Source organism: Monomorium pharaonis, chromosome 6, assembly GCF_013373865.1.
Source record: "Monomorium pharaonis isolate MP-MQ-018 chromosome 6, ASM1337386v2, whole genome shotgun sequence".
In the NCBI taxonomy this organism is placed as follows: domain Eukaryota; kingdom Metazoa; phylum Arthropoda; class Insecta; order Hymenoptera; family Formicidae; genus Monomorium; species Monomorium pharaonis.
Window position 1 is genome coordinate 12,367,046 of NC_050472.1, and position 13,219 is coordinate 12,380,264.

Genomic DNA, 13,219 nt, shown 5'->3' on the forward strand with positions numbered 1-13,219 from the left:
ATTTTTTGCTTACGCCGCTATGCTTTCCACACGCAACAAATTTTATTTCCTTATGTAATACAATATTTATTGTCATATTATAATTTTATTTGTCCATCTGCTTCGAAATCAATGCTTTGCGACTTATACAACGATGCTCACTTGCGCTATGCCGATTGTACCTTGAAATGTAAGTCCTATACATTTATCACTTTGCTTAACAAAAAATTATAAGATATATGAATGTAGCGTGATCACAAAATTAATAAAATTACATCTTACTAAATTTATAATAAATTTTTACATTCACACATTTTAAGAAATTCAAACACTTGTTATTTGTTCGTTTATTTAAGCATATCCTAAACACGCATACATGAATTAAAAAGTAAAATAAATGTAAGATAGAAAGTGAGCAAATGAGTAAGTGAGTAAATAAATAAATGAGTGAATAAGAGTGAGAGAATGAGTGAGTAAAAGAGTAAGTGCAAAAATAACGACATCACGCAACACTCACGTCTGACACAAAATTCTCACATACTTTCCACAGAATACGAGGATACACGGCAGGCACACACAACATTGCGCAAACGCAAAGATAGAAAATCAAGGGATCAAATCGAAGATACAACACAAGATAGGGAAGAGGGGGTTCAATTTATAAAAATTGAGGAAGTTGATGAAATTGAAAAGGAAAGAAAAAAAGAAGGAATTGAAGAAGAAGTTATTGAACTTGAACGGGATTCGAAGGGCAGATTGATTCGTAAGCAAAAACAAGATGTGGAAAAACAAATAAATATAAAGGAGGAGGAGGAGGAGGAGGAGAAGGAAACGATTGAAAAGATTAGAAAAGCTTTAATACCAAAGAGATCAAACACTGGTAAAGATGAGATACAATTGGAAGAAATAGAAGAATTTGAAGTAGTGAAAGATGAATTATTGCCATCTATAATTTTGAACGTGTCTAGTCAACGAAATCAAGTGATGCCGTTAGATCATACAATCGAACAAGCACCTGGCAAATCTGAATTGGAGAAAGCTAAATACACATTAGATACTGTTATTGCGCTAACAGAACAAATGACATCAGTACATGAAAAAGAAATTGATCAAATAGTAAGTATTAAGCCTATTGAACGTAAAGCGTCAATATCAATCTCATCAATAGAACCATATTCTACCATAGAAACTGCTACACATATATCTACTAATGAATTCTCTGGATCTTTCAAACCCGCTTTTTGTGAAGCTACACCTTCTGTAATAATAAAAGAAAGTCTTCTTATCAGCGAATTTGCTCATAATGAAAATGTATCAAATCTAACACTGACTACATCAGAAATTAATCAAAAAGCAGATGTGCAGGTTACCATGCAAGAGGCCACAACTATTAGAGAGACTATAATTAATCAAAGCGAAGTACCGACCGAAGATTTTATAACACCATTAAGCGTTAAAGCGGAAGATATATTCTTACCGCAAATACCACTCTCCATTTATGAAATACAGGAAGGTTTAGTGGAAGATCAATTAGAACCCGCAAAAACAATCCTTACAAAATCGCGAATGAACATCAATGCAATAGAACCGTTAATAGTGGAAGAAATTTATTCCGAAGATAAACCAGGAAAATATTATCCAGAGTTGATAGTACCTACTGAAGTTGCTACCGAAACGGTAATTTCACAGCGACAATGTGTTACTGAAGAGATGAACGCACCCGAAAAAGAAGGAACATATATACCAGGTAAATTACCACCGAGTCAAACTGCCCAAATTGGAATCTCCTGTGAAAACGAAACGACTATTATTCGTCACGATTTTGTGCAGGAACGTGAAGGCCAATATATTCCCGAGCGAAAAGTAGATTCCTTCGAAGCTACACCAAATGTAACCCTTTTGGAAGGAGTCACAATATCAACAATCGATACTCAACAAAAAGAAAATGATTTAACAATCCAGGAGAGCAAACAAGTCACAGCTAACTTAAATGTTGTAGAAGTTATATCAGCTGTGATGACAGAAACGATGACTTCTGAAAAAGAACGAGATTATTACCCTGAAGAAAAGCCTACTGCTAAATTGGCCGTTACGTCAATCTCACCTTTGGAAATTAGTTCTGTAGCAGATACAATTGTTCAAGAATGTGAAGGAATTTATAGTTGCGATCACACAGCATCTGAAGTAATAGCGGAAACATCAGTCAGACCAAAGGAACACATCTTAATATCTCAAATTCAAACCGCAGACTATCCTGCGGATTTAAAAGACACCCTCAAATATGTTTCAGAAAGCGGCGTTATATCTATTCAATTAACTGAAGCGAAAACTGTTCTCGACACGCTCACCCACGATCGAGAAGCTAGCATGAAAGAAAATGAAAAACCGGAAACTCATACAATCGAGACAGTCTACGATGCTGTCAGTGGTATTGAGATATCGCAAACTACTTTTATAGAAAAAGAAGCAGAACTGAAAATCTTTAAAATGCCTGAATCACACCGTGGCAAAACGGTACCTACTCATCCAATGATCTCGTTTGAAGTTCAGGAAACTCAAGCTGAAAATGATTTAGGTGAAGTCACAAAAGAAGTCTTACCAATTGCTACAGCTAAAATTAAAGCAGTAAATTTGCAAGAAACGATCATTGGCGAGACTGTTGCAGCGGAAGATGTAGTTCCGGCGAAAAGGGATAAGAGTCCCGAAAAAATAACTGCCGTAATTTCAATGAACCAAACTGAAAGCTTGCACACCACAATGATCATAACGGGTGAGAAAGAAACTGAATATCTTGGAACAACTGATATTAAAAGTGCATGTGCAAATACTAAATATATGACGCAATTGGCTCCAATATGCGAACAAGTAAGAACAGAATCACCGACTGAAGAGTATCTAGCGATAGATGAACCTGTGAGTGGAAAAGCATATTTATCTCACGTTCCTATAGAAACTATCAGTATTGTTATGCAAGAAACCGCAGAAAAAGAAGACATTTATAAAGCGGATATAAAACCCGAAGGAAAAATAGTAAATATTGAACTCACAGAAATGAGGCCAGGTGCCAGCGTTCTAGAAATAATTCCACATGATCTCGAAAACATTTACAAGCCGGATACTGGACCACAGACTCATACAGTTGATTCGTCCATAACCGGTCACACAATTGCGTCAACAGAAGAGATCTTAGTGGAACAAAGTGCTGGAAAGATAAGCAGTGATCTACCAAAAACAGGCAGAGCAATAATGCAACAAGAAACTCTGGAAGAACTGATAGTAACTGAAACAAATGTTGGCGAAATGGAACGAATTAGAGATAAGGAAGCAAGTCCTGTTAAACAAAATGTTACGATTCAAGTATGCGCTCAACCTGAAAAACTGACCGTCACTGAAGTAATGACCGCATTGAAGGAAGAAGAATTAGCAATAGAAAAATTACCAGACAAACGAAGGGTTATGTTAGACATAACTGAAAGTCATGAAATAGCCGAAACACAAGAGTTGATTCTTGCAAACAATATCAGTACATTGAAAGAAAAAAAGCCGAATCGGGAAAACGCTAACCAATTGCAAAGTGGATTAGACGTTGTACAACAAATGGAAGTATCTGTATCTGAAAAAGAATCTCCTTTAAAAACAGATGTAAAACCTGATATGAAAAAAGTTGATATTACTTTCGAAGAAGGAGAAAGTTTGACAATTGAAATTACACATCCCGAAGATAAAGAAGATGTACTTGATGAAAAACAAGTGCCGAAAACAGTCGAAGCTACAATAGACGTAGTAGCACAGAATATAGCATCAAAATTTGAGATTATTAGTGGTGTAACTTCAACTGAATTATGTACCAAACATATTCAAGAAATACATCCTAAAGCGACATTATTACCATTTGAAACAGCTGTCGCTGAAGAAGTGCAAACAAGAGAAACTGAGAAGCCTTTTTCTCATATTCCAGCATCAGAGAAGAAAGCTAATTTTGAATTTGTAATGGGTGAAAGTCTTGTTATCTCTTCTGTAACAACGGGTGACAAAGAAAGCATGCTTACAGAAATAGAAAAACCGCAAGCCAAATCTATTGTTTTTGATATTCCTACTCATATCGTGGCAGAAGCTGCTGAAGTAACCGCAACTGATAATGTCAGTGAACTAATACGCGAAAAAACGATTTCCGTAACGGCTACGACCGACCATATTACTTGTCACAGTATTATTACATCCGAAATGTCAACTGGTGACTCAGAACAGCTTATGCTTGATTTCATCAAACCAGATACAAAAAAAGTCGATGTATCGTTCGAAGAAGAAACAAGCGTAACAGTGATTGAAACAATTGCATCTGACAAGGAGCAAGAGTATTTAAAAAAACCGGTTATTCCCGGTGAAAAAATTACTACCAGCTTTGACGCTCATAAAGTTGCTGAATTCACTGAAGTTACGCCGGCCATTTACCCAGGAGAACTTGATATAAAAACACTAGCAGTAGCAGCAGCGAAAAAGGAATATTTACCTTTTGAAAATATTATTCAAAGCGAAACTATTACAACAGAAAAAGAAATAGAATTTCAAAAGAAACCAATCAAAACCGATACAGCTCGAATATCCGTCAACGAGATCACCAGTGCCACTATGTCTACCGAAATTTTAGGTGAAAAGGAAGATACTCTCCGAATTCCTGAAAGGCCTACAAATAAAAAAGCTGAAATTCAATTTGCTGAACATATTATTGCTGAGAAAAGCGAAGTTACTCCAGATTACAATACTGGAGAATTGATAGAAACAAACCCAACTTCTATGTCAGCAATATTCTCAAGTATTCCATTAGAAGCAATAGTAGCAACAGAAACTCAGCCGACGGAAACGGAGGCTATACTTGGGAAAGATAAAATACCATTCTTGGCTCAAGCTGATCTTTCAATGATAATGGAACAAAGTGTACAAATATCTTCGGTAATTTTGGAAGATAAAGAAATGGAATATAAACATAAAGAAATACCAAAAGCAAAAACAGCAGAGAAAGTTTTAATTGAAACTCATGGTGTTGCCGAAACAACAATGCAAACTGCTAATTTTAGCACTGGCGAAATGGTTGTTGACGAAACATTATTTGCTGCTGTCGCAGTTCCAGATCACATAGTTTTTAATTCATTAATAGAATCACAGCCTATTATTCAAGAAGGAGAAGAACACTTTACGCCAATATTAATGCCGAAAAATAAAGTTGTAAATATCGATGTGGAAGAGGGCAAGACAATCGCAAGTATAGTACATATAACATTAGCCGACAAAGAAACACTATATGATGAAGAACAACCATGTAAACACGCTGCTTCATTCGACATCAATACTGTTCACAGTATAGCAGAAACGACTGCCGTAGATATCGAACAAGCTATAGGGGAAGTAACTATCAAAAAACCAAACATGGAAACGGTATCAGCTGCACACGAAGTACATCAAAGTCTTTTAGTAACTGAAAATATGATTCAAGATCAAGAGAAATCTTTAGAAGATAAACTCATGCCCGAAATACACAAAATAGAATTATCTATCGAAGACGGTAAGCGTGTTACATCAGTTACAGAAATTAAAATGGCTGATAAAGAAGCTCCCCTCGAAACGTTAGAGAAAAAAAGATCTCACTTAGCACTCTCGATTATTGTTCCTGGCCATGAAGTCGCCGAAAAATCTGAAATAATTCCCAGTTCAAGTACAGATGAAATGTGTGAAATTACAGCACCAACAAAAGTAACTGCGCTAATTGGCCAAAAACCTTTCGAAACAGTGCAACTGCTCGAACAAGTCCTTGTGGAAAAAGAAATAGACAAAGTTAAGAAAATACCTTTGAAAAAAACAAACGCACGTATTATTTTAGATGAAAATAGATTCGTCGCCATTACAGAATCTATTAACGCTCAAGACGTTGAAAAGGAATTTTCTACAAAGAAACTTCATCAAGAGGCGGCAAATCTTTTACTGGAAGGTAAAGAAGTAGCTGAACAAACGGAAATTAACTTACGGGAAGGACTTGGAGAATTACCTGTGGTATTGAAACCGATTGAACGTGAAGCATATAGAACACAATCTATTTTGGAAAGTATTGACGTCAGTGAAACAGTTCCTCAAGAGCAAGGTATAATATTTACTGATAAATTTAAACTTGATAAACGTAGCGTCGAGATTAGCTTCGTTGAAGGGAAATGTGTTACTGTAGACCATATCATAGCGCAAGACAAAGAAGCAGCAATGAATATTCAAAAATATGAAGAAAATATGGCAAAAATAAAACTAACAAAACCTGGCATGGATATAGCTCAAAAGGCTCAAATATTTATTGAGCAAAATACTGGATTGATTAAACCTTTTGAAAAAATAGAAGCAGAAGCCCACGTAAAGCAAGATGCGTTTCAATCTATCATTGTCCATGAAGTTCCAAGTGCAGAAAGTGAAGAGAATTTCAATAAATACCCGAAGGTAGTATTCAGTACGGCTGTACCAACATTTGAAGAGGACCATAGTGTATCTATTATGGAGATAACATCTGGTGAAGTTGAAACATCATTGGAAGAGAAGAAATATGAAACATCGCAAAAAGCTGTTGATACTATTGTTACTGAACATGATATGATAGAGACTATGATAGTAGAGTCACGAATCGATGTACCTGAACAACCTCCCGATTATATTTTAATATCTCAAATTGCCGTGCCGGTCCGAAATACATTTGAAAGTATTATTGTTAACGAGAATATTGTCGAAGAAAACGAGAAGACTTTCGAAAATGTGTTTAACCCTACGACACAAAAAGCGAATATCGATATAACAGGGGTAAACTCATTACAAGTTTCAGAAACAATTTTTGAAGACAAAGAAGAGTTGTTGAATATCGCTTCAAAACGAACTGAAGTCAAAGCTACTCCAGATATCAATTTATTGCAAACTATTGAAGGCTCTTTTATGGAAAGTATACAAAATATTCAAGAGTTCCGTGAGGAGAAACCATTTTCTTCTCAAGCAACCATAACTCAAACCACGATAGAAACAATAGTGAGGTCAGAAACAACGCCAGCCGAAAGAGAAGACGTTTTTGAGAGTAAGCAACTTGAAACACAGAAAAGCAAACCGCAATTCGAAGGTCTTACAACGGTTGTAATTACTGAGACAGCTTCTAATGAAATTGAAGATATCTTATGTGAAGTCGTTACACCAAAACAGCACCAAGCACAATCGAATGTAACAGGTAGAGAAGCTGCGGAAGTTCTTCAAATAGTTACAGCAAGTACGATCGAAGATTTTACGAAACCTGTCAAATTACACGAACAAAGAGGTAAACCAGGACTTGAAGAATTGTCATCCGTGACGGTTTCCGAAATTATTTTGAATGAAGTTGAAAATGTCCTAGCTAATGAAATTATTCCAAAAGATCGCAAGGCTGATTTCAAAATTTCTGGTAGAGAAATCGCCGAAACAATTCAAGTAACAGCAATGTCTGAGATTAATGAATTTGCTAGAGAAAGACCTGAAGTACAGAAAGTTAACCAACAAGTTGATGAACTAATTCCACTGACTATTTCACAAGTAATTTCTGATGAGACCGAAGAACCATTAATTAGCACTGAACTTCCCATAGGGAAATTAGCACAAACAAATATGTTCGGTAGAGATATCGCGGAAACAACACTTGTTTTAACAATGACTAATGCCACAGAATTAATTCCTAAAAAAGAAATTGAAAAGCAGAAAGGTAAACTTAGTCTAGAAAAATTTAAAACTTTGACGATTTCACAAGTAGAAACTCAAGAAACTGAAAATGTGTTTGATAGTTTCAAAGTACCAACTGAAGAAACGGCACAAACAAGTTTGCATGGCATAGCAGACGTAGCAGAAACTACGGAAATAACAACTGTATCAAATCTAGGTAAGTTCATTGAACTTCAAAAGCCCAAAATACAAAAGGGAAAACTAAATCTCGAAGAATTATCACACTTACATATAACGCAAACTGTATCTAATGAAGCAGAAACACTATTGCCTAGTCCAGAAATGCCTACAAAAAAGATGGCGCAAACTAATTTATCTGGTAGAGATATAGCTGAAACAAGTCAAATTTTAACAATGCTAAGTATAGAAGAACTCTCAAAACAAGTGTTACCAGATGAGCAGAAAGGAAACGTACAAGTAGACGAATTATCCTCCTTGACTATATCTCAAGTATTATCTCATGAAACCGAAAAAACATTCGAAAGTTTCGATGAATCTAGGGTACTCACAGCAAAACCCATTATGTCTGGTAGAGAAATTGCCGAGACTTCTCAGGTGCTTACTGTCACAAATGTCGAAGAACTTTCGACTTCCAGAAGTCCAGAAAAACAAAAAGGTAAACCAGGTTTTGATGAATTTTCTTCTCTCGTGGTTTCGCAAATAATGTCTACTGAGGCAGAAGCACAATTACCAAAATTAGAGAAATTAAATGAGAAAACAGCTACACCTTGTTTCTTAGGTAGAGAAGTAGCCCAGAATGTCGAAATAGTAACAGCTGCAACCGTTGAACAAATACCCGAGTTTAAAAAAACAGATGATCAAAAAGGAAAACCAGATGTTGAACAAGTAAATTCCATTACTGTGTCTGAAGTAATTTCTACAGAGACAGAACAAGAATTATTGACACAAGAAACGCCAAAAGAGCAAATAGCTTTGCCAAAACTATCTAGCATAGAAGTACCACAAACGTTAGAAGTAACAGTAGTGAGTAACGTCGAAAAACTTGAAAAATCCCAAATTCCTAAAGAACATAAAGGCAAATCAAATGTTGAAGAACTAATACCATTATCAATTTTAGAAGTGGCTTATAATGAAGAGGAACAAGAATTACTCACTCCAGAGGAACCAACTAAGCATATAGCTGAAAAAAGTATGCTAGGAATGCATGTGGCAGAGAAATCACAAATATTTGCGTCGTTAACTACGGACGAGATGAAAGAGTCTGTTAAGCCTGAGATAAAAAAGTTGATACCTGAACAAATACCATTTGAGAATATACAACAGATCGAATTAATTCCTCATGAAAGTGAATATATACTTCTTTCTAATAAGAAGATACAGGGTGATATAGCCGATGTTTCATTCCGTGTTTCTGAAGGAGTCGAAGTTATCGAAGTAACTGCTACAGAAAATGAAACAAAAGAAGTGGTGAAAGGTTTGAAAGAAACAATGAAACAAACAGCTGAGCAAAAAATACAAAGCATCCACGTTGCAGAAAATTCTCAGATAGTTACGTCGTCAAGAACAGAAGAAATGATGGATTCTATTAAACCAGACATAAAAAAAATAGTACCAAAACAAATACCGTTTGAGAGTATACAACAGATAGAATCAATTCCTCATGAAAGCGGATACCTGTTTTTCCTTGATAAGAAAACACCAAGTACTACAGCCGATATTTCATTTCGTGTTTCCGAAGGAATTGAAGTTATACAGGTAACTGCTACAGAGAAAGAAACAAAGGAAGTCATTAAAAATTTGGAAGAAGCAAAACAGATAGCCGAACAAAGCCTGCTTACTATGCCTGTTGTAGAACAATCTCAAGTAATTACATCATCAACGACGGAAGAGATAATAGAATCTGTTAAACTTGACGTAAAGAAAGTAATACCTGAACAAATACCGTTTGAGAGTATACAACAGATCGAATCAATTTCTCATGAAAGCGAACATTTGCTTCTCCCTGATAAGAAGACACCAAGTACTACGGCCGACGTCTCATTCCGTGTTTCCGAAGGAATTGAAGTTACCCAAATAATTACTACAGAGAAAGAAACTAAGGATGTCATAAAAAGTCTGAAAGAAGAAACAAAGTTAACAGCCGAACAGAGCATGCTTACTATGCCTGTTGCAGAACAATCTCAAATAATTACAACATTGACGACAAAAGAGATAATAGAATCTGTTAAACCTGAAATAAAGAAAGTAATACCTGAACAAATACCGTTTGAAAGCATACAACAGATCGAATCAATTCCTCATGAAAGCGAGCACTTACTTCTTCCTGATAAGAAGACACCAAGTACTACGGCCGATGTTTCATTTCGTGTTTCTGAAGGAGTCGAAGTTATTCAAGTAACTGCTACAGAGAAGGAAACTGAGGAAGTCATAAAAAGTTTAGAAGAAGCAACAAAACAGACAGCCGAACAGAATCTGGTTACTATGCCTGTTGTAGAACAATCTCAAGTAATTACGTCATCAACGACGGAAGAGATGATAGAATCTGTTAAACCTGAGGTAAAGAAAATAATACCTGAACAGATACCATTTGACAGTATACAACAGATTGAATCAATTCCTCACGAAAGTGAATACTTACTTCTCCCTGATAAGAAAACACCGAGTAGTACGGCCGATGTCTCATTCCGTGTTTCTGAAGGAATCGAAGTTATCCAAGTAACTGTTACAGAAAAAGAAACAAAGGAAGTCGCAAAAAATTTAGAAGAAGCAAAACAGATAGCCGAACAAAGCCTGCTTACTATGCCTGTTGTAGAACAATCTCAAGTAATAACATCATCAACGACGGAAGAAATGATAGAATCTGTTAAACCTGAGGTAAAAAAAATAATACCTGAACAGATACCATTTGACAGTATACAACAGATTGAATCAATTCCTCACGAAAGTGAATACTTACTTCTCCCTGATAAGAAAACACCGAGTAGTACGGCCGATGTCTCATTCCGTGTTTCTGAAGGAATCGAAGTTATCCAAGTAACTGTTACAGAAAAAGAAACAAAGGAAGTCGCAAAAAATTTAGAAGAAGCAAAACAGATAGCCGAACAAAGCCTGCTTACTATGCCTGTTGTAGAACAATCTCAAGTAATAACATCATCAACGACGGAAGAAATGATAGAATCTGTTAAACCTGAGGTAAAGAAAATAATACCTGAACAGATACCATTTGACAGTATACAACAGATTGAATCAATTCCTCACGAAAGTGAATACTTACTTCTCCCTGATAAGAAAACACCGAGTAGTACGGCCGATGTCTCATTCCGTGTTTCTGAAGGAATCGAAGTTATCCAAGTAACTGTTACAGAAAAAGAAACAAAGGAAGTCGCAAAAAATATAGAAGAAGCAAAACAGATAGCTGAACAAAGCCTGCTTACTATGCCTGTTGTAGAACAATCTCAAGTAATAACATCATCAACGACGGAAGAAATGATAGAATCTGTTAAACCTAAGGTAAAAAAAATAATACCTGAACAAATACCGTTTGAGGGTATAGAACAGATTGAATCAATTCTTCATGAAAGCGAACACTTGCTTCTCCCTGATAAAAAAGCACCGAGTAGTACGGCCGATGTCTCATTCCGTGTTTCTGAAGGAGTAGAAGTTATTCAAATAACTGCTACAGAGATAGAAACTAAGGAATTTGAAAAAACTTTGAAAGAAGCAACTGAACAAACAGCCGAGCAAAGAATGCAAAGTATCCACGTTGCAGAAAAATCTCAGGTGGTTACATCGTCTGCAACAGAAGAAATGACGGAATCTACTAAGCCAGAAGAAATGAAAATAATTCCTGAACAAATACCGTTTGAGAGCATACAACAGATCGAATCAATTTCTCATGAAAGCGAACATTTGTTTCTTCCTGATAAGAAGACACCAAGTATTATGGCTAATATTTCATTCCAAGTTTTCGAAGGAGTCGAAGTTATTCAGGTTACTGCTACAGAAAAGGAATCAAAAACGGCCATAAAAAGTTTGAAAGAAGAAACAAAGCTGACAGCCGAACAGAGCATGCTTACTATGCCCGTTGTAGAACAGTCACAAATAATTGCATCGTCAACAACGGAAGAGATGATAGAATCTATTAAACCTGAGATAAAGAAAATAATATCAGAACAAATACCGTATGAGAGTATACAACAGATCGAATCCATTACTCATGAAAGCGAACACTTGCTTCTCCCTGATAAGAAAACACCGAGTACTATGGCCGATGTTTCATTCCATGTTTCTGAAGGAGTTGAAGTTACTCAAGTAACTGCTACAGAAAAAGAAACTGAAGAAGTTAAAAACTCGGAAGAAGCAACCAAACTAGTAGCCGAGCAGAGTATCTTTAGTATGCCTGTTGCACAAAAATCCCAAATAGTTATATCATCAATAACAGAAGATATTATAATGTCTACCGAACCTGAGATAAAAAGAATCATTCCAGAACAAATACCGTTTGAAGGTGTGCAACAAATAGAATCAATTCCTCATGAAAGTGAGAGTTTGCTTTTTCCCGATAAAAAAGCATCAAGTACTATGGCTGATGTTTCATTTCGAATTTCCGAAGGAGTCGAAGTTATACAAATAACTGCTAATGAGGAAGAAGTTAAAGAAGTCGTAGAAAGCCTGACAAAACCACTTAAACAAATAGCAGAGCAAGGTATGTTAAGCATGCCCGTTGCTGAAAAATCTCATGTTATAGCATCAATGTCAACGGAAGAAATGACAGAGTTTCTTAAACCTGATATAAAGGAAATATCACCAGAACAAATACCGTTTGAGAGTATTCAACAGATAGAATCAATACCACATGAAAGTGAAAGTTTCCTTATCGCGGAAAAGAAAGCAGCAAGAGTAACAGCTGAAGTTTCATTTCGCACATCTGAAAGTCTGCAAATCATTCAAGTAACACCTACAGAAAAAGAAGCAAAGGAAGATGTCAAAGGTCTCGCTGAAGAAGTAAACGCTCACACAGACATAACTGAACGAAAAGTTGCTTTAAAAACTGAAATTCTTCCAGAAGATGTAGTATCTGAATTTAGTATTTCAAAACCAAAGAATAAAACAGCCCGCGGAGTTGAAGATGAAAAACAAGGTGTAATTGTTACTGAATTGCAACACGTTACCGAAATTGAATCAAATTTGCCCGAACCCGTCGTACCAGTAATACCAAAGTTAGCAAGTTCATCTATCGAAGCCGACTACATGGAGAAATACGTAGGTAAGTATTATATATATAGAAAGATGTCACGGTTATTTCAGACGCAACATTTTAAAATACTTTATTCTATAAAACAAAATTTCAATCAATATCTAACAAATTAAATGCGTCAAATACATTTAACAAACATGTTAGCTTATGTTAATAAAAAATAGAGAAAGAAATGTAATCAAAACAAAAATTAGCGATTATTGAACAATTATTACAAATATACAATAATAAGTTTGTATCAAAATTAATATTAAAATCACA

At 35.7% G+C, this 13,219-nt stretch overlaps 1 protein-coding gene across 12 annotated transcripts in view; it reads left to right on the forward strand.

The window, feature by feature from the left end:
• LOC105839056 (titin) overlaps nt 1–13,219 on the forward strand; it is a 221,105-nt gene that overhangs the window by 112,986 nt on the left and 94,900 nt on the right. For 11 of the 12 annotated variants that reach the window (XM_036288720.1, XM_036288732.1, XM_036288726.1 and 8 more), the window contains one exon: nt 530–12,967. The exons of the other annotated variant lie outside the window; for it this stretch is intronic. In XM_036288720.1, coding sequence (XP_036144613.1) covers nt 530–12,967 — 12,438 coding nt within the window. The remainder of the gene's footprint in view (nt 1–529; nt 12,968–13,219) is intronic. 12 annotated transcript variants of the gene reach the window in all.